The sequence below is a fragment of the Bos indicus genome, chromosome 11 (assembly GCF_029378745.1).
Source record: "Bos indicus isolate NIAB-ARS_2022 breed Sahiwal x Tharparkar chromosome 11, NIAB-ARS_B.indTharparkar_mat_pri_1.0, whole genome shotgun sequence".
Classification (NCBI taxonomy): Eukaryota; Metazoa; Chordata; class Mammalia; order Artiodactyla; family Bovidae; genus Bos; species Bos indicus.
Genome location: NC_091770.1, coordinates 73,579,144 through 73,602,227, shown reverse-complemented (window position 1 = coordinate 73,602,227; position 23,084 = coordinate 73,579,144). Strand labels below are relative to the sequence as shown.

General features: G+C 37.0%; 1 protein-coding gene across 12 annotated transcripts in view; it reads right to left on the bottom strand.

Annotated features, from left to right (window-relative positions):
• The window catches only part of DTNB (dystrobrevin beta), a 241,798-nt gene that overhangs the window by 155,793 nt on the left and 62,921 nt on the right, over window positions 1-23,084 (bottom strand). For all 12 annotated transcript variants that reach the window (XR_011569352.1, XM_070799016.1, XM_070799008.1 and 9 more), the window contains exons 5-6: window positions 16,045-16,130; window positions 6,410-6,564 (exon numbers count right to left, since the gene is read on the bottom strand). Coding sequence is in view for 11 of the 12 variants with exons in the window: in XM_070799016.1 (XP_070655117.1) it covers window positions 6,410-6,564; window positions 16,045-16,130 (241 nt within the window). In the remaining variant the exon portion in view is untranslated. The remainder of the gene's footprint in view (window positions 1-6,409; window positions 6,565-16,044; window positions 16,131-23,084) is intronic.

Here is a 23,084-nt window from a genome sequence, read left to right as displayed (position 1 = left end):
ACTCATGTCCATCGCGTTGGTGATGCCATCCAACCATCTCATCCTCTGTCGTCCCCTTCTCCTTCCACCCTCAATCCTTCCCAGAATCAGGGTCTTTTCCAATGAGTCGGTTCTTGTCCTAAGTTGTCCTAAATCATACTATAATTGGAGGTCCACTGAAAGCATGAGGAGTGAAGCCAGAAGAACCATGTCCCAGGACTCTATCTTCCATAAACTACGTGATTTGGGGGAAAATCACCTAATAATCTGGTTTCAGTTTTCTTATCTCTCAAGGGCTAGAGCAGTGGTTCTCCAAGGATGGCCAGAGATCCCCCTGGGAGGTTCCTAAATCATTTCTAGGGAGTTCATGAGGCCAAAACTACTTCCATAACAACACTAAGATATTATCTGCCTTTTCCAGTTCACTCTCTCAAGAGGGTATGGTGGAGTGTTCCAACATGGCATATCCATAATTATCTGCAAAAGCTTTTAAAATGTTCCTCCCTTTTCCAACTACACAGCTGTGTGAGACCAGATTATTTTTTCCATACTTACTCCAAAACAACATATCACAACAGATTGAATGGATAAGCAGATATGAGAATCCAGCTGCCTTCAACTGAGCCAAGTATTAAGGAAATTTGCCAAAAATATAAAACAATGGCATTCTTCTCATTAAATTTTTTTGTTTTGGAATATATTTTTCATAAAGTATATTATTTGTGTTAATATATAATAGGCTGCCATTATTCTTTTTAAATGATTTAATATTTTTAATTTATCAATTTTAATTTCTAACATGGAAATAGTGATAGATATAACCCACATAGACAAAAGCTCTCTGGGGTTCTCAAATGTTTTTTGGGGTGTAAAATGGTCCTGATACCAGAAAGTTTGAGAACTCATGGGACAGAACTCCTAGCTCTAAAATTTCATGTCTCAGAAAATAACTGTGTGAAAAAGAGACTGCCTCTTTCTCTACCTTTTTGTTTTATTTTGGTTTTGCTCTTGAATGCATGCTTTGCATTTCTCTTTATTTTTTACAGCACAATATTTATAATAAAAGCTGTAATAAAACTGCATATAATGCACATTCCTATTACAATTCTCACTTTTCTGTATGTCCCTCCAAATGCATGTTTCTATAGAGTTACGTACACAGGGTAGATAAAAATATACGATCTGTTTTTTAAGTTGTTTTATTAAATACTTTATTGTTTTGCTACAACGTCTTCTTTTCTAATCATTTTAACAGCTACCTTATCCACTGAGCAAAAACACCATGATTTATTTATGCCTTCCCCAATAAAACACTAAGGCTGTTTTTATCTTCGTACGTACTTTCATATTTTTCTTTTAATCCGGTGTTTCAGTTTGTCACCTACCTCCCTGCCCTTTGTTATTCTAATCCTCAATACTGACAATTACTAGTCTAGATGCCATCCATTCTCAAGTCCCTCCCTCTACTTTGAGCTACAACTTTCCTGCATTAAAAGAGGGGACAAATTATCTCTTAAAACTGGGAAATCCAGTATCACTAAAATAATATGAGAAAACAAGTAAAATAATGTAGCATTAGATCATCATAATTGCAATTTCCAATGTCATCATTTTTATTAAAAACTCTTATTTTCTTATAGGCAATAGGTAAATAATTTTTATCCATTGTCCTATGACTTACTTGGTCATCAGTTAAACAATGTACAGCATTTAGCTAAAAGCCTTAAAAATATCATTTTAAAAATCTTTCAGATTAAAATGTTTTTATACAAACTTTTGTGTAGAGTTATAAAAATATTTTGTCTGACAAGGGCAAGCACACATTAACTGGTTATGGGACCAGTGTTATGGATCGGCCTTCAATTATTAAAAGACTCTGAATTTGTCCATATCACAGATTTATTTTGGACTTTGAAAATTAGGATACTTTGCAATGACACAACAATGTAAAGTTGCTGTGCTTTTTGTCAGAGCGACTTTTATTTATTACAGCTTTTAAAAAATGGAAAGTCTTTAAAAAATCTGAAATTCTGTATTTTCCTCATTGTAAAGATTATCTCATTGTAGATAATGATGGAATAAAAGTATCAATGAAAACAATTAGGTTGCAAGTAAGTATATCCATGAGCTTTAAGCTTATGATTAGAATTCAAACCCAGATACTTTCTCATGCCATATTTGATTTAAAACCACTACTCAATTAATCCAACAAATAACTAGTAAGCACTGATGATTTTCTAGACTGTTAGTCATGAGGATGTAAATTTGAAGACCAAGGTGCATCCCTTCAGGATATTAGTGAGCTACATATAACTGGCCAGAGATTGCAGAACAGGAAGCAATTAATCCTACATTGAAAGATTCAGAGCATCAAAGACCAGGAGATATTTAGCTGTGATATGAAATATGAGGCCTTTGTTGGAGGAGACAGAAAAGGTCAGAGGCTGCTGCATTTCAGTGAGGGCTAAGAACATAAAGAAGAGAAGAACATCACTTTCGCTTATGCAAAACAAGTGAAATGCAAATCAAAACTATGCTAAGATAACATTTCTCATCTCTCAGACTGGCAAAAAAATCCTAAATGAAAGAATATGTGCTGTTGGCAAGGCTGCAAAGAAAAAGATGGCCTTACCCATTGCTGGTGGGAATGTAAAGGGCACTGGGGCAATATCTAAGGGCATCCTGAGGCAAAGGGGTAGGAGAGATCCGGAGTGAAGGAGAAAAGACAGGCTGCGGGTGGACTGATAGCACCGCCTGTGTGGCTGACAATCCAGTAGACAGTGAGGAGTTTGCAAGGTTTGTTTTTGTTTAAAGCAAAATAGGGACATCAACAGGGATGTTTTTTAAAATGATGACTTAAACTCAGATTTGCTTATGCTTAAAAGGAATAATGAATCAGAAGCAGCATCTGAGCAGGTATGTCCTCATCTTTTAGGCTGCCATTAGGGCAGGAAGTAAAGTGACTAGGAGTCCACGATTCTCAGAGCTTTCTTGGCAAAGAATTTTCCTGCTTACCCTGAAGACTAGTGAACCACAGACTCCAGAGGAGGGAGTACATGTAGACTGTGTCGCAGAGAAGCTGAGCCAAGAGCCCCCAACACTGCATACCCAGCAACCTCCAGCCCTGCCTACTGGCCAGGGAACCATCAGACCCTGTTCTCAGCTCATGAGTAATAGCAGAGGGCAGGGCCTTTTCTACAGCAATGTTCACAGTAAGCACTATTAACTGACAAAAATCTCTTAAAAAATGAAAACATAAGTCAACTATACTCCATTAAAAATTAACCTTAAAAAAAGAAAACAATCTTGGAGCCATCGTCATTTCTACCTAAGAAATAATTTAGCAAGACATTCTCCTCCACAGGCCCAACTAGGGCAAAATCTCAGTTTCAACTCTCTGCAATTTTGTTCAATCTAATGACAGCCAGCGATATAGGCCTCATTACCAGAGACCTGTTCATATCAAAATCCATGTTATACACTGTATTTCATCCAATCTAAGACACCATCATTTGTAAGATGCACCATTATTTTTTTTTTCCTGCCACTAAGAAAGAAAAACACTCAGCCAATTAAACTAACTCAATGACTTAATTAACTATAATCCTTCATGACATGTGAATCGGTCCCACCAGCCTCCTGATGAACTGAAATTCCTTTCATCTATTCAGAAGGATTTGGCAATTTTGCAAGGTTCAGTGGCACTGCTTCAACTGACAAGAAATGATTTTGGTCGTATCTCAATGATAAAAACACAGCTTCATCTATTTGTGGATATCTTCCTTTAAAAAAAAAGAAAGAAAGAAAATCTTCTGTAAAGCACCTGATGTTGCTTTGTAAGAAAATATGTAGTTTTTCCAATGATGAGTATTTATGTCACTAATGCAAAATTTATTTCTGTTATGTCCACCATCTTCTGTGTTTACAACAACTTTTTAATACTGAATCAGAGTATACTCTCCCTGAGGACATCTGAAATGACAGCACATGCAGTACCAAAAGGCGGACATAACTCAGCTGAAGTGCCTCCGACAGCAACAACTATGATCAAGTTATTACATATGCGCAGGAAATGACAACCCATCATAACCACCACCCGCCAAAAGCAATGGTCAGATGCCATGGGCTATACGAGAGATTTTGAGAGACGTTAGGCGTGGAAAGGGTCTTCAAATAAGTGAAAATGGTAATAATGCACACGAGATTATAACGGTAATGAGAGGCTTGCTAACACAGACAATAAATGTTGCTTAGTTAGGATACCTATGAAACACACACACACATATTCATATGCCAGTCAACTCTTGCCAAACTTTAGTCAATATCCAGGAAAACAAAGTCAGAACTTCCAGGAAGTTCTGTAATATAATTTTTGGTGAATATATGTATGGATATATGTTATTCTATGGCCTGGCTAAATATCCCATATTTTAATCTTTTGAAAGTGAAAGTGAAAGTTGCTCAGTTGTGTCCGACTCTTTGTGATCCCATGGACTATACAATCCATGGAATTCTGTAGGCTAGAATACTGAAGTGGGTAGCCTTTCCCTTCTCCAGGGGATCTTCCTAACCCAGGGATTGAACCCAGGCCTCCCACATTGCAGGTGGATTCTTTACCAGCTGAGCCACAAGGGAAGCCCAAGAATACTGGAGTGGGTAGCCTTCCCCTTCTCCAGCAGATATTCCCGACCCAGGAATTGAACTGGGGTATCCTGCATTGCAGGCGGATTCTTTACCAATGGAGCTATCAGGGAAGCCATTTTAACCTTTTACTTCTAAATAATTTCAGATTTATGGAAAGCCTATAAGAAGATTGTTTAAAAATTCCCATTTGCTATTAACTCAGACTCCTCAAATGTTAACACTGCAGAAGAGATGTAGTTAAAAGTAAATAGCTTTTTATTTCTGCAAAATCAGGACATTCTCTTGATTAAATCCAAGTATCAAAATCAGGAAATCAATGTTATTGACAGAATACTATTATCTAGTCTACAAGCTTCAATTCAGATTTTCTCTATTGTCCCAATGACGTCCTTTATAACAACTACAACAACAAAAATCCGGATCATGGTTGTGTTTCAGTTTTCATGTCTCTTTAGACTCCTAAAATCTGGAACAGCTCCTCAATCTTTTTTTGTCTTTCATGACATTGCCCTTTTAAAGTGTGTGGGCCAGTTATGTTGCAGAAATCCTGCATTTGGCATTATTGAATGTTTCCTCAATGAGACTCTGGTTGTACTTTTCTCTAAAGAGAACCACAGCAATCATACTGGCTACTTCTTAGGGCATCCTACTAGGGAACAGGATTGTCATCCTCTCCCTCTGCTGGAGACGTGGATTTGATCACTTGGTTAAAGTGGTATCTGACAGGTTTCTCTACTGCCAAGTTACTATGTTTCCCTTATAATTAATAAATATTCTGTGGTGAGACACCTTCAAACTATGTCAGTATCCTATTTCCGTATCTTTTACCCATTAATTTTAACATGTGTGCTAAGTCACTTCAACCATGTCTGACTCTGTGCAACCCTATGGACTATAGCCCACCAGACTTCTCTGTTCATGAAATTCTCCAGGCAAGAATACTGGAGTCAGTTGCCATGCCCTTCTCCAGGGGATCTTCCCGACCCAGGGATCGAACCATAACCAGGGACTGAACCGGCATCTCATACGTCTTCTGCATTGTCAGGAGGGTTCTTTACCACTAGCACCATCTGGGAAGCTTTAACATAGATTTCAAAAAGTTCTCTGCTTTCTAGAACTTTTTAAATGTAGCATGAAGCTCTGTTATCTCATCTCTACCTGGAAAAAAAAAATGGCTGCTACAGCAAGTATCCACCCTGCTCTGAGTTCTTTGAGGCACACTTAAGATCTCAGGAATATACTCACACTAACCTCTGGAGCAAGACCACACAAGGACACTCACGAATAAAGAAGAAATCAAATCTATCTTTCTTTTATATGAAAATGGCATTATACTCTTGAGAGACTGTGAGCTGACAGTTGAGAGTTGTACAGCATTGCTTGTCTCTGGTGCTCAGGAAACAATGATCTGAATTGTATAGAGTTTTATATCAAAATTCCTATATTTCACAGTTAATAACTCACTAGGGAGAGTAATACATGTCTAGTAGCAATAATACAAATACTTCATCTCAAATATTTTCCTGGAAACTCTTAGTAATTTGAGATATTTCAAATCCTATCATTTTTTTTCAGAAAAGACTTCCCTCCCCTCTCCCAAAAAGAGTTCTCAGGTGAACTTTTGATCCTCCCTCTTTTTTATACCCCCACCTCTGATTTAAAGCTCTTTTTCCTCCCATATTCAAGACCTATATCCGTAGAGTGAAGCAATCTGGCAAAATTTGACTAAAGGTAGAGGGGCAGATGAGAGCTCTTCAAGTCCTACGTTCTATTAAACCGTCCTTACCTGCTGTGGAAAACAGGTGCGGACCGAGTGCTCTGTGTAACCAAAAGATGGCCCTTCAAAGACAGCTGTTGGGAGCTTCAGAACTTCCTTCAGAAACTGGTCAAACTTGCTAAATATCATTAAGCCATTGGAATCTGACATCTGGGAGAAAACATCTATGAGAATAAAACCAAATAAAGTCAAACTATAAAGAAACACCAACTTTTTATAAACAGCTGTATGTCATTTGTATATCCGTCCAAAAACATCGTTAAAAAGTATCATAAAGTTACTATGACTTTTAGTTAACATGTACTCTCAATCTCTTTCACACTATGTGGTTACTTTGCTAAGAAGGCTCCTCTTTCCCAATCATTGAATACTCTACCAAAAGATCACACAACCATTCACATACATCCATCTACCTACTCTTTTTGAGCGTACATAACTGGATAATATATCACTTTTTATTTTACCTATTTACACCTCACCTTCCTTATTCCAAGAAGAATTTGTAGCAGCACATCTTTATCTCTTACATTTATGTATGTACTTATATGACATATACATATTTGAGTGTATGAATATAGTTGAATATTGGTGAAGGGTATGAAAGAAACTGTATTATACATGTGTATTCATATACTAATGATGTAATGTATTCTTATGTAGCATGTTCATTTAAAACATTCCATTTAATAAGTTCCAAAGTAGAATAAAAAAGAACTCACATTATCTTTTCTATCATAAGATCCTTTGATACTATAAGATTCTGTTTTTACATAATGTCTGACCCAAGCAGCTGAGAAAGAGGTTTCTAGTAGTATTACTATTTCTTTATCTTCTTAGAGAGAGCTTCCTATCTCTGGTTAGTAATTCTCCTCTTCTCACCCATAGTTGAGGAGAAAAAGAAAAAGAACCTGGAGCTCAAAACAACTTGACAACTATAACCTACGCTTTCTTTTCAAATTATTCAGCTTTCTTACAAACAAATCAGTGAGTTAAATATGCGGAGAAAAAAAATGTCCTGAGGCCTTTTCAACCATGGTATTTTGAAAAATAATAGTCTATATATTCATAATAAAAAGGTATATTAGAAATATGTATGTAATAGATACATACAATGTACATTTTTACATTACTCTTTAGGTTCAATCTGGGGATTTTATCGAAAACCACTAGGTAAAAAAAAAAGAAACATTTAAAATATGTTAATCAAAGGAAGATAAAATTTAGATCATCAGCACCACAGGGTAACTATTAAGGCATCAGAAAACAGAAAATTATCAAAGGAAAATCTCTGGCACGTTCCTTTCGTGATAGCTGCTAGTTTGCAGTTGAGGGAATAGCATTAAATACCCATTAGGAGGGGAAAATCCAACAAGAGGCTAAAAGAAACACAGTCCTAGTGGAAAGTAAAATCAATTAATTAACAAATACATACTAAGTTCTCACTGAGTGGTCCAAGTGCCAAGCATTCTGCTGTGTATTTTGAAACACAACAGGGAAGTATGATACATGGTCCTTATCCCTAAGACACTTCCAAAGTAACTGGGAAAAATAAGATACATATGAAGCAAAGAAGAATGAAACACTAAGCTAACTTAAATAGAACAGAAAGAAAGGAGGCATATGATATTAGTTTAACCTCACCATTTGCTATGGCTGAGTCTGCTTGTGTGTGTGGCATGCTAAGTTGCTTCAGCTGTGCCTGCAGACACCCAATATTCTTACCTCCTTCATCAGTAATAGAACACTAATTTTATTTGTGGAGCAATGTACCCAGCTAAGAGATCACACTTTGCAGCCTTCTTTTAATACGTTTCAGTCATGTGACTAGGTGTTTGGAGACTATAAGCAGAAAGGTTGTGAGAGATTTCCTGGAAGGCTGGTTAAAGAAAGTTGACTGCACTGGAAATAGATCCCTTTTTCCTTCCTCCTCTTGCTATCTGGAATGCAGCCATGAAAAGTAGACTATGAAAAGTGAAAGTGAAAGTGTCAGTCACTCAGTAGTGTCCATTTTTTGCAACCCCATGGACTATAGCCCGCCAGGCTCCTCTGTCCAGGGAATTCTCCAGGCAAGAACACTGGAGTGGATTGCCATGCCCCACTCCAGGGGATCTTCCCAACCCAGGGATCCAACCTGGGTCTCCTGCATTGCGGGCAGATTCTTTACTGTCTCAGCCATCAGGGAAGCCCTGGACGATATGGTAATCTCAAACTTTATGTAGAAATCATATATCAGAATGATAGAAAAGGATACAGAAAGCCTGGGTGTCACATGAACACAAAGTTACCATATCAATCCTGGACTACATACCCCTGGACTTCCTTAATATAAGAGAAAAATAAACTTCAACTTTGTTTAACACTATTATCCTGGGATTTTGCAATCCCTAATATTAAGGGACTAATATTAAGTACCACTAAACTTTACTAAACATTACCCCATTTTACTGTCACAAAAAGACAGTGTGTGTGTGTGTGTGTGTGTGTGTGCGCACGCACACATGTGTATGCACATAATTGTTTAAATTTCATAGCTAAGGAAACTAGCTTAGAAAAGTTAAACTTCTTAAGGTCAAAAAGTTACATCTAGATCAAGATTTAAACTCACACCGATTCCAAAGACATTCCACTACACTATGCTGCTGCTGCTAAGTCACTTCAGTCGTGTCCGACTCTGTGTGACCCCATAGATGGCAGCCCACCAGGCTCCCCCATCCCTGGGATTCTCCAGGCAAGAACACTGGAGTGGGTCCACACTACACTTCTTCAAAATATAGTGTAGAATAGATAGAAAAATACATAGGCAGGGGCTGTAAAGAAAGAAATTTAGAAAGTTGGCCTTGAAAACCAGGATTTGAAACGAAGTAAAAACAGGAGGAGTAGGGGCTTTGGGACACAACTAGAGAAGAACAGAGATAAATAAAACAAATGAATGAATATAACAAAGCAGAAACAGAGAATAAACTAGTGGCTGTCAATGGGGAGAGGGAAGGGGAGAATGGGGATTAAGGGATGAAAAGGTATAACCTAATACATATAAAATAAATAAGCTACAAGGATATATTGTACAACAAAGAAATATAGCCAACATTTTATAATGACTTTAAGTGGAGCATAATCTCTAAAATTACTGAATCACTCTGTTGCACACTTGAAACTAATATAATATTGTAAATCAACCATATTTCAATTGAGAAAAAAAAAGAGTAGGATAAAAATCTTCATGGCAGGAGTTTATAGTGTGTCTGTTAGTGATGGCAGACAGGAAACAGTGCACTGAAGAGAATGTTCTGTGATAATTTATATTGAGAAGGAAAGATAAATAAAGATTCAGTAAGAAAAGTAATCACATTATGAATGAAAACTCAAAGAGGAAACAATTTGGATTTGGTTTAAAAGTAGGGAAGAAATATTTAAAAAGTTAGGTTTCAAGAAATCAGACTGTTAATGATTGGCAGAATAAAAGAGGAAGAGTGAGATTGGAGACATCAGCTAGAAAACTTTGTAAACTTTGTAAGCAATGCAAAAGTAAGGAAGTGAGTGGCAGATGGGGGAGGGGTAGTCAACTCCAAGACATCACATTGGAGGCAACTGAAGTTGATGGCAAACTGGGTTAGAGAATAAAGGAATTTCTAAAATTAGGATTATTTTAAGTTTCCAGCTTCACAATCCTAAAAGGCAAGTCATATGGCAGAGCAGGAAAACAGGAGGAACCCAAATGCTGATGAGATACCCTGAGCCACGGTACCAACCGTGAACTTGCCAGGCTTTGGACTTATTTTTACATGAGAAAAACAAATCCCGATGGTTTTAATGCCACTCCTAGTCAAGTTTTCTGATGCCACTCCATGTATTCATAACTGATACACTAGCAATTATTAATGTGTAGTCACTAATGGTAGAAATAGTGAAGACCAGAGACTTTAGCTATAAAGTACCTACATACACATATGTACATAGCTTCGAATCATAAAAACATACCTGCATACATCCATACCACCAAATTTATACCTAACTCAATCATAGCAGTACTGATTAGATAGTGAAATGGCTAACTTCTCCCCTCAAAAAAAAAGTATTATTTTCAGTTATACTTAGTTACTAGGTCATATAATATATACAAAGCAGTAGTTAAATAAAAAACAAAGAAACAAAAAAAACTTTTTAGTCCATGAAAAAAGAAACTTAGTAGGTTTATATTACACTAGTAAGAGAACAAGCAGAAACAAGTTCTTTGGGTGGTTGGTTTTAAGAGATACTGCTAGACGAAAACTGAACGTACAGTTAAGTAATTACTTAGAAGTCATTATTTCTAGAGTTAGCGGTTTAAAACAGTTTTTCCTTTTCTTTTCTTTTAAGCTAGGCTTCTCATATCTGTAAAGAAAAACAGTGAAAATAATTGCTATATTTTTTTAATCATAAATAAATATAACAATGAATCCAAGTGCATCTCATATCTGTAACAAAATGAAATATAACAATGAATCTATAACAGCAAATATGATTTACTATATACCTATAAAAATATCTTAGCAAAGAAATAAATAAGAGCTAATTAAATGTAATAAAAAATATCCCCAGAATTCAGCTAGCCCTCTAATTAAAGCCCTAAACCCTTCTGGCATTAAAGGAAAAAACTGCTTCCCAGATCACTGGTTAATTCCCCAGTAATTCTATTTATACACCTCTGAAAGAAGGTATGCTGATTTCCCATTAGTTGTCTCCAGATAAAAATATAGGCTTTCTCCCTTGTGAAGAACCCACAATCAAACCCTTACACACACACGGGTACAAACTTTCAAAAATACTCTGTCCTTTGTGTAGTGGCAAAATAATGCTACTATTCTACCATCCTCACATATGTATTGATTTTTTTTTTTCCTGGAGATAATGACCCTGGCTTTCTTCATTGCATCTAACCATTCCCTTCTTGGCCCTGCATGACCAACCATACACTTCTGCAAGGGGACAGTACTGTTTACAAAAGGACTCAAGTCTATTGAAAAGAAAGCCACTTTCTTTTCTATGTTAGCTTTGCTGGCAAATGACTCTCATCTTCTCTTGCCATCTTTCTACCAACTGAGCAACCTAAACCACACACACACACACACACACACACACAAAATGTATACACATCTGCATATTTATAAATATCTGTATGTAACTAAATCCAAGTGCATATTTTATTCTCAAACTCATGAATATTCCTACATCATTCACTAAGTCGAAGTGAGGCAGGAGGATGGGATAGAGCCACGCCTTGGGCTTCTAGTACTGACTCAGTCAGGAACCACCCTAGGCAACTCTCCAGGCCTCCCTTGCTTTTGGTTTATCTTCTTCTTTTTCATAAAATGCAGATGAGGCAGTCATTTCTTGTTTTCAGTTTTAAAACATTTTGGTTACATGAGAAATATGAATGTGAACAAATTACTCGGATTAAAGAGTCACTTCCTGCTAATGAAGGGAAGGAATGATTAAGAGTACCAGCCATGATAAATAAGCGGTGACAGGTGGTTAAAGACTATAGCACAGGATGCTAAATTTTGAACAGGTGAAACTGCTTAATTATAACGTCAAAGGTTGACTCCCTATAGTTTGTTAATGAAACACCCAGGAAGCAAATCAACTGAAATGTTAGAACTGCCAGTTCTAAGCAAAAACACCACCTCAGGTCATCTTTCCCCCGGCTACTCAAAATGTGGTCTATCCAAAACCCACAAAAGCAATAAGTAATAGAAATTATTATTAAAAAACCATTCTATGCCACAACTCAGAGAAAATGCCTAACAGGGTGTTATCATTTTGGGATATTTCTTTTTTATGCACATAATTTTTGTTTAAAACTGTATTACACTTATGCATTTTGATCTGAAGCATAATTTTAAAGGCAGTACATTCAATCCTGTCAGTATCCCAAAGTGTAACTGAGCTCTCACTTTTGGTCATTAAAGCTGTTTCAAGTCTTCGAATATTATGAAAAATGCTGCAACAAATATATACAAAACCTGGGATTTTTAATTCCTCATGATAAACAGGAAGCAGGCTGAGTTAGGGGATACAAATATTCTTACAGCTTTTCTGATATACACTGTCAGACTGCCCTTCAAAATGATGGCAACCAGTTTTCTCAAAGACTTAAAAATAAATTGCATGAATCATCTGTTCTTATCTTTTAGTGCAAGACAGATGGCGTTTGAATAAGAGATTAAGTTTCTTAGAAAACAGCAGAATTAGATAAAGCAAATCACACAGTTAAATTAATTGATAAGTACGGTCTAATCAATAATGGCCTTACAGTCTGTAAATTTTGCTTCTCTGAGGATTCCTGACATTATTGAGTCTTCATCATGCTGATAATTAAAGTCTGTATTCTTTGATTATAAATCACTGGTATTTAGAATCCTGTCAAGTTGCCTTTGAATCTTGGATACAGTCCCTAATGGCCATAAGAGTTAACCATTTATCTATAAATGAATGATACCTGGGAAGAGAAACTTACTTAAGAGAGACCTGAGAAGTCTAATTAAGAAATGTCTCAAACTAAAAACACAAATATTGGTTAAGTCATTTTAAATGCTGTCTTTACAATAAAACAAACAAGCAAACAAAAACAGATCAAGTAAAGTGGAGGGAAAGTAAAAGTGTTCATCGTTCAGTCATGACCAACTCTCTGTGACCCCGTGGAATGTAGCCTGCCAGGCTCCTCTCTGTCCATGGAATTCTCCAGGCAAGAATACTGGAGTGAGTAGCCATTCCCTTCTCCAGGGGATCTTCCCAACACAGGGATCCAACCTGCGTCTCCTGCATTGCAGGCAGATTCTTTACCATCTGAGCCACCAGGGAAGCCCAAAATGGGAGGGGAGAAAATTCAAGAAAAAAAAAAAATCCTAAAACAGGTAAAATGCAGAAAGATCAAAATAAAAGTAGAAATGCTAAGGCATATTCCATAAATTAGAAAAATCTAACTTAATGGGAACATTAACAGAGGTAACAGCAAAAGTACAGTCAGTGGGAGGAGGCTGCAGGAACCAAGAACAAAGACAGGGAATAAGGAGGCAGAAAAAGTGAATAAATGGTCAAATATCAATTGATGTTACAATACAGTCTTACAGCTAATTTCTGCTACACTATTATTCAGCCACCTCAACTAAGTAGGACATAGCTGTGACTAGAAAGCAAAAGAAAAATGGATTCTCACAACAGTCAAAACTGACAATCATACTACGAAAGTGAGTGCTTCTCTCAATATGAGCAATCACTTCTTTTGCACTTCAAAAGAATACAAAGAAGGCTGGTTATGTTTCCTCCATCGGTAGCATATGAAAAGTGGACCAGAAGCAAAGAGAGACTTGTAGAGACTGGAGCACTGATAATACCATCATGTTTACCAGCGATAAAGGACACAAACAGACACTGCCACCACCGATAGCCAGAAATTCAAGAGCTGAAAAAGCACAGCAGTCTGAAAACACGAGAAGGAACAAACCACCCAAGATTTCACCATCAGCCCTACATGTATCACAGAATGACAACCCTAAGAGATGAGAAGTGTTTAAATTATGATCAGTAAGCTCTGTTTAAAACAGGAGGCACAGACTATACAAAGCAGTTTCCACCCTGGGTGATTAAAACAAAAAAGTGGAGATAGGCTAAAATTTTACCAAATGTAAATTACTGATTGAGAACTAAAATTATTGCAGTCCTCTGTTGTAACTACTAGTGAAAAAGTGCAAATTCTAATTCTCTGTGAAGTATGGAAGGGATCCAGGTGACAGCGGGTTTTTGCTTTTGTTTCGTTTTAATGTGGCTTTTGAACTTCTTGTGCCGCTGTGCTATGCTGCTCAGCTGTGTTGAACTCTGCGACCTTTTGGACTGTAGCCTGCCAGGCTCTCTGTCCATGGGATTTTTCAGGCAAGTACCTAGCTGCTGGTACCTAGCATAAAATCTGCATATAAATGTAGCAAATTTAATCACAGATACTAAGAATCCAGAATCACCTAGAATGTGCAGTTAATCAATTTCATATTTTCAACCAGCTTCTCCAGTACTTCTTTATCTGGTATCATCGTCGTTAAAAGGCAGAAAAAAGCCCAACTTTCTTTCTGTCTGTGTTTCAATGAAACATAATTTCATCCATATTGTATTATCTTCCTAAGAAAAACCACACTAGAATTTAGAAAATACTAAGAAATTTCAGCTCCAAAGGGTAATACCTTGAGATACCATGTGAAAAAAACTCAGAAGAGTATTTAAATAAAACTATAATTTTTTCCACCAAAACTTTGTTTTATTGCAGCTGATTTTGAAAAGAGATAACCAGATAACACTGACCAAATATATTATCTAAGATCTTTCTTTAGGCATCTAAATCTAGATCTAATGAGCCACCTAACTTTCCAACTTTTAATGTCATGGTAACATGTAAGAAAAAGCACAGAAAACAAATGTACCTATGAAGAGATCTTGCCAAAAAGCTTGTACTTGAATCAGATGAAGCCTCCGTATCTTTCAATTAAAGCAAAAAAACACTGGCCATAGAGGAACATCACACGAAATCTAGTCCATGAGAAATGCTACGGGACAGATGACCCAGTTTCAACAAACCAATTCACAAGGTATCTCAACACTTTGTGAAAACCCACAGCTTCAATCTCACCTCCCTGAAACCTGCCAGTTTCTTACTCCAGGTAAGAAATACAAATAAGAAATACAAATACTAGGTACTTGTATTAGGGCGCCTGGATCACACGTGTCTCCCCTTACAGGACAAGCAGGCTGGAGTACAACAAAGCAGCTCACAGCAGGCTCTGAATCTACAGCCTGAGTTGAAATCCCAGTTTCACCCCCTCAGTTAACTCAGCTGTGAAAGAGAAAGTATCATGTGCTGCTCAAAGGCATGTTAAAGATTCAGTAAGAAAATACATGTAAGGCACCCAGCACAATGCTTGGCGTATCTGAGGCAGTCAGGGACCATCTAAAGAGTGAATAAATGAAAGGGACAAGCAGAAAAATTAAGTAATTGTGGATTTTACCTTCTTCCACTACATTTTATCACCTTCTAATAGTATCCACTGAACAGTACAATGCCAAAATTGAAAACAATAAGAAAAAAAAGGAACGATAGCTGAATAAGCAGGCTATTAATTTCTACATAACTACACTTGACTCTAAGGTACTAAAAAACAGTTTAATCACAAGGAATACCACCTGATAAAGCATGGAGTGATTAAGGGCTAAACTTGACCAAACCTAGTAAAAGTAATGAAATTTACTTTCTAACCAAAACTGACCAACATAATTAACTTCAAGCATAATTTTTAATAACATAGAAAACATTTTTAAAGCATACAGCTTCAAAAAGAATTTTTTAAATGTGAACGTTACTATTCTGAACCTTTTCAGTTTTCTTGCTTTAAACTAAAAAAAAAAAAAAAAAAAAAACCCTAACAAATCAATTCAACCAACTTTTTAATCTGACCAGTAGGTGGCATAATTTGAATATTCTGAGCCAGTAGCTGCAAAGAAAATGATATGGTAGTAAGAAAAAACAAAAACGTTCAATAGATAATCATCCAAAATTCTAAAAACATTCATTTAAAAGTCCTCATTTGAAAATACAATCTTTCAAATAATATAAAAATACTTACATCTCAATTTGTCCAGCATTTTTCCACCACACATGGTTGCTAACATAGCTTTAACTGAAAATACCGTCAACTTTCCTCGGCCCTCACTGCAAAATAAATTATATTAGAAATAATTGCTATCTGGAATCACAAAAGCAATCAAATGTATCACTAAATATCAAGCAACCAGTAAATTGATTCCTGCACTTATGCTACAATATTACCACATTTAGAAACCTTGTATTCTTGTTTTTCCTTTATAGAATTAAGGCTTCACATATGCTATGTGAAAATTGTTCAAACTAGTTTATTTAGAAATGAGTTCAGAAACACCCTGTAAAACAACTTCTATTGGATTTGTAGGCAAAAGCCAAATGGACGGAACCTGAAATGAATATCCCACCACCTTAATCTATTAAATCCACAGCTGAAGTGTTCGAGTATTCAAACCTGAGGCCCCACCTGGTTTGAACAGTGATTCAAAAATGTGTCCTCCCATCAGGATATTATAACAACAATTTATTTCTCTGTACTAATGAAACAGGATGCATATTGCTATAAAGATTTTATACAGTACATTTATCTCTATTTGTTTTTCTGGAACAGCCTTTATGTTACCACGTATTTATTCTAAGAAGCTCATCTGAGACATTTGTACCACGTATTTATTCTAAGAAGCTCATCTGAGACGTTTGTGTCTCGTCTTCTCCTATCACCAATGTGAGAAAAGTGAAGGAGAAGGGAGAGTGACATGAACTCTTCTGCAGGAACTAGAAAGATGAAATGTAGAACGTGAGTGATCTACTCTAAATAAGGCTGTACACCACCTGCGCGACCAGGACAGTATCAGCAAGGCCCCAACCCCTGCGGCCACTGCTTCAACCATTCAATTACGCCCTGGTTTCAGAGAAGATGAAAACTTCACTATCTGGATTTTTAGGTCATATATATAAAATGACAAATATAACGGGCTTTTGCATTAATTTTTTTTAAAGTTTACTTAAGAACAGCATCTTCTTCTTTTTTGGCCACACCATAAAGCATGTGGGATTTTAGTTCTGCAACCAGGGATAAAACCTATGCTTCCTGCCCTGGGGGATGTAGTCTTAGCCACTGGGCCACCAGGGAAGTCCCATTTTTGTGTTAATTTTATGAAGCTTGTGCTTACAAAGTGTCATAGTAACTTAGAGTAAAATACCTTTGCAATAATGAGAACTGTATCATCTTGGTTTTGAAAATCATATGTCCACCTATCATATTTACCAATTCTAATATACTGTCTCTTATTTTCCAAAATTTTTTGTATACAATAAGATCATACCTGGAAAAAAGGTAAAGGGTTGTGATAAGCCAGAAAATTCTCAGTGAAAATACTGCCAGGACACAAATGCTTGTTACCGTCTGATTTTAACTATTACATCTAATAAGATAAAACAGGAATTCTCTAAAACCAGCTAAAATTAGAATGAAAGTGAAGTCGCTCAGTCGTGTCTGACTCTTTGCAACCCCATGGACCGTAGCCTACCAGGCTCCTCCATCCATGGGATTTTCCAGGCAAGAATTCTGGAGGGGGTTGCCGTTTCCTTCTCCAGGGAATATTCTGGACCCAGGGATCGAACCTGGGTCTCCAACATTGTAGGCAGACGGGTTTTTTAAATATATAGTTCATCAGAATACAGATTGTGGTCCATGCCTTACACTGTACTTGGCAATATTATCATCTGGAAATAAGGAACATTCCCATGTCAAACATTCATTGCATTATACAAGCAACATTAGTGGCTAGAAAGAACATAAACTGGCTTAAAAGTGATAGATTTCTGATACAGAACTTCTAGAGTAGACATCTCTTTTTGGTTCCTGACCATCCAAATGCTGAGTCTACATCAACGTACACCCTACCTTATGCAACATGCATACTTCCCACTACCAAAGTACGAAGAAAGAAAGAAAAAAACAAAAGTATGTTTTCCCATCTTTCTTTGAAACTAAGACAGGGGCACATAACACAAGCTCCACTAATAAGATGCATCTGCTCCAGACGTCAAATAGAAAACAACCTGCAGAAGAAAGAACTCCCAAGAATCCACCCAGCGAGGATGGCGACAGGAGGAGCAGTCACACGCAGCGTCTGAGAGCAGAGAGGGGCTGTCATATTGGCACCCACAGTCCATCATCTGTGGTGTCTGGAGCACAAGCAGCAATATCCATGCCCAGCTTGGTGGCAGAGGTGCTTCCTGAGACCACTTATGTGGTATGATTTGAGCTCTGTTCGTGGCAGTGTGGTCTTCAAGCCTACTTTCCCAACCTTAGAAAGCTGAGGGCTCACCCATATTCTTTTAATGAATTAGCCAGAGATGATTCCTACTGGTTACAACTAAGAACTCTGATGAACCTAGCCTCCATCGTGAAGGGGCTCAGAAAGATGACTGAAACAAAACATTCCAGAAGCTCAAAGCTAGAGTAAGCAAGCCTGATGGCCCGCAGAACAAGGATGGAAAGCAAGCGCTTCCCCACAGAAAAGTCGAGCTTTACTGCACAGCTGATGACATTTTTAAGGTACATGTGCTCAAAACATTTTTTGCAGACACAGATTGCATGATGTAAGAATACCCAGGAAATTCCATAAGGGAAAGTAAAAATGAATCTCAGAAGAGATTTCCACAGAAATCAGGATTCTGATTACCTCTGGGGAGAGAGAGGAATTGTAACACAGAAAGGAGAAACAAGGGGTTCTTCCAGGGTGCTGACAACATCCTATTTCTTGGCCTCTGTAGTGTTTATATGGATATTTGCTTTAGACCAATTCATTAAACTGTACTTTGTTTTGGCTATTTTTCCATAGGTGTTTTCAATTTCTGAATAAAAACTTTAAAAAAATGAATCCTGGGAAAGTGAGGGTTACCATTATTGGACAAAACTAATGGTTTAAGAGAGAGAAAGATGAAAAGGAAATATACAGGCTAAAAAACATTTAAAACGTTTAATCTGCAATGCATAAAATTTTCCATAATGAGAATTTCCATAACAAAATGTAAAAAATAGTAAAAACCCCAAGGTTCTGGTCCAATCTTCAAATGTCTATTAATAGAAGACTGGCTATTAGGCTATAAAAGAATGAAAAAACATATGAAAGATAGAGAATTATATCCAAGATAGATTACTAAGTGAAAAAGCAAAGCAAGGCTTTGAACAAAATAATTGCTAGAACAAAATCTAGCAATTATGTTAAAAAGGAGAGAGTAGAAACAATATTCTCATCTACCTGTATACATATAAATTGTCTGAAAGGATACTGAAAAATTACAGTTGCTTCTAGGGTCAAAAGCAAGCAGCCAAAGAAAAGCAATGAAAGAGTGGGCACTTTTCACTTTATAAATAATACATGTTTGTTCTAGAAGAGGAGGTTCTTAAGCCAATAAACTAAGCTTCCAACAAATGACACTAGGAAAAGAACAGCAAATTAAACCCAAAACAAGCAAAAGGAAAAAAAATAATGAGTAAGAGCAAAAATCAGTGAAATTGAAAACTGAAAACCAATAAAGAAAATCAATGAAACCAAAAGGTGGTTCTCTGAATAAACCAGTAACACTGATAAACCTCTAGCCAGACTGACTAAGAAAAAGAGAGAACACACACATTACCAATATCAAAAATGAAAGAAGGGGTATTAATAGAGACTCTCTAGCTATTACAGAAATAATAAGGAAATATTACAAAAACTTTATGTCCATAAATTCAACAACTTAGATGAACTGGACAATACAAGCCACTCCTTGAAAAACGCAAACTATTAAAGCTTACTCAAGAATAAATAAGTGGCCTGAATAGACCCATATCCATTATAGAAATCGAATCTGTATTTTTAAGCCTTCAAAAAAATAAAGCTCTTTATTCAGAGAGCTGGCAAATTCTAAACATTTAAAGAAGAAATAATTGTATTTCTACTCTCTTCCAGAGAGTAAAAAAGGACAGAACACATCCCAATTCTTTTATGAGGCCAGCATTCTTCTGATAACAAAAATGCTTAAATACATCATGACAAAAGAAAATATCAAGTCAGTATCTCTTGTGACCACAAATGCAAAACTTTCAACAAAATGTGAGCAAATTTAATTCAGCAATAAATAAAAATGAATTAAAAATCACAATCCAGGGGGCCTTATCCCCGTGATGTAACACTAGTTTGACATTTGAAAATCAATCAATGTAAAGAGAAAAGCCCTATGATCATCCAAATAGGTACAGATAATAATATTCAACATCCATTCCTGATAAATACTCTCAGAAAACCAGGCGGAAAAAAGCACTTTCTCAGTGGGCATCTTCAAAAAATAAACACTGCTAGTAACATCATACTTAATGATGAAAGATTAAGTGTTTTTTCCCTCAGATCAAAGACAAGTCATGGATGACTGCTTTCACTGTTAGAATGCAATACCACATTAGAGAACCCAGGTGCTGAAATAAAGCAAGAAAAAATATAAATGCACAGAGATTGAAAGTTCAAAAATACAACTGCATCTTCTCCAGACAATATGACCTTCTGTGTAAAAACTCCCAAAGAACCCGCCAAAAAAATGTATAGAACATACCAAAATACTATAATAAAGGACTTTTAGCAAGATTGCAGTATACAAGGCCAACATAGAAAATTCAAATTTCTATAAATTAGCAAAAGATAACTGGAAATAAAATAGCAAGAAAATATGAAAATGCAGATAATGTTTAAAAAATACATGTTCAAGATTTGTATGCTGAAAACTATAAATACTGATGAAAGAAATAAAAGAAAATGTAAACAGTTACACCACATTCATGAAACAAAAGACTCATTGCTTATTTTAAAATGTTAATTCTCCATAAACGGATCAGAATACTATTGTGATTCAATGTAATCCCAAATTCACCATAGAGATATTTTTTTAAAAATCAACAGGCTACTTCTTCATATTTCCTTAGCTTTCTCAGTCAGTTCAGTTCAGTCGCTCAGTCGTGTCTGAATCTTTGCAACTCCATGAATCACAGCATGCCAGGCCTCCCTGTCCATCACCAACTCCCGGAGTTCACCCAGATTCACGTCCATCGAGTTAGTGATGCCATCCAGCCATCTCATCCTCTGTCGTCCCCTTCTCCTCCTGCCCCGAATCCCTCCCAGCATCAGAGTCTTTTCCAATGAGTCAACTCTTCGTATGAGGTGGCAAAGTACTAGAGTTTCAGCTTTAGCATCATTTCTTCAAAAGAACACCCAGGGCTGATCTTCAGAATGGACTGGTTGGATCGCCTTGCAGTCCAAAGGACTCTCAAGAGTCTTCTCCATCACCACACTTCAAAAGCATCAATTCTTCGGTGCTCAGCTTTCTTCACAGTCCAACTCTCACATCCATACATGACCACAGGAAAAACCATAGCCTTGACTAGACGGACCTTTGTTGGCAAAGTAATGTTTCTGCTTTTCAATATGCTATCTAGGTTGGTCATAACTTTCCTTCCAAGGAGTAAGCATCTTTTAATTTCATGGCTGCAATCACCATCTGTAGTGATTTTGGAGCCCCCCAAAATAAAGTCTGACACTGTTTCCACTGTTTCCCCACCTATTTCCCATGAAGCGATGGGACCAGTTGCCATGATCTTCGTTTTCTCAATGTTGAGCTTTAAGCCAACTTTTTCACTTTCCCTTTCATCAAGAGGCTTTTGAGTTCCTCTTCACTTTCTGCCATAAGGGTGGTGTCATCTGCATATCTGAGGTTATTGATATTTCTCCCAACAATCTTGATTCCAGCTTGTGCTTCTTCCAGCCCAGCATTTCTCATGATGTACTCTGCATATAAGTTAAATAAGCAGGGTGACAATATACAGCCTTGACGTACTCCTTTTCCTATTTGGAACCAGTCTGTTGCTCCATGTTCAGTTCTAACTGTTGCTTCCTGACCTGCATATAGTTTCTCAAGAGGCAGGTCAGGTGGTCTGGTATTCCCATCTCTTTCAAAACTTTCCACAGTTTATCTAAACCTATACAAACCCCAATAAGGCATGAGAATAAAGATACTATTCAGATGCCTAAAACCCACCGTGTTCTTGGTACTTTCAAAAGGTTCTCATGTTATTTTAATATGCATCCAACCAGTATGGACCTAACAGAAGCAGAAGATATTAAGAAGAGGTGGCAAGAATACACAGAAGAACTGTACAAAAAAGAGCTTCATGACCCAGATAATCACAATGGTGTGATCACTAACCTACAGCCAGACATTCTGGAATGCAAACTCAAATGGGCCTTAGGAAGCATCACTACGAACAAAGCTAGTAGAGGTGATGGAATTCCAGTTGAGCTATTTCAAATCCTAAAAGATGACGCTGTGAAAGTGTTGAACTCAATATGCCAGCAAATTTGGAAAACTCAGCAGTGGCCACAGGACTGGAAAAGGTCAGTTTTCATTCCAATCCCAAAGAAAGGCAATGCCAAAGAATGCTCAAACTACCACACAGTTGCACGCACCTCATACACTAGCAAAGTAACGCTCAAAATTCCCCAAGCCAGGCTTCAACAGTATGTGAACCATGAACTTCCAGATGTTCAAGCTGGATTTAGAAAAGGCAGAGACCAGAGATGAAAATGCCAACATCCACTGGATCATCGAAAAAGCAAGAGAGTTCCAGAAAAACATCTACTTCTGCTTTATTGACTATGCCAAAGCCTTTCACTGTGTGGATCACAACAAACTGTGGACAATTCTTAAAGAGATGGGAACACTCAACCACCTGACCTGCCTCCTGAGAATGTATGTTTGTGTGTCAGGAAGCAACAGTTAAAACTGGACATGGAACAACAGACTCGTTCCAAATTAGGAAGGAGTACGTCATGGCTGTATATTGTCACTGTGCTTATTTAACTTATATGCAGAGTACACCATGATAAATGTTGGACTGGATGAAGCATGAACTGTGGAATCAAGATTGCCAGGAGAAATATCAATGACCTCAGATGTGCAGATGACACCACACTTACAGCAGAAAGTGAAAAAGAACTAAAGAGCCTTTTGATGAAAGTGAAACAGGAG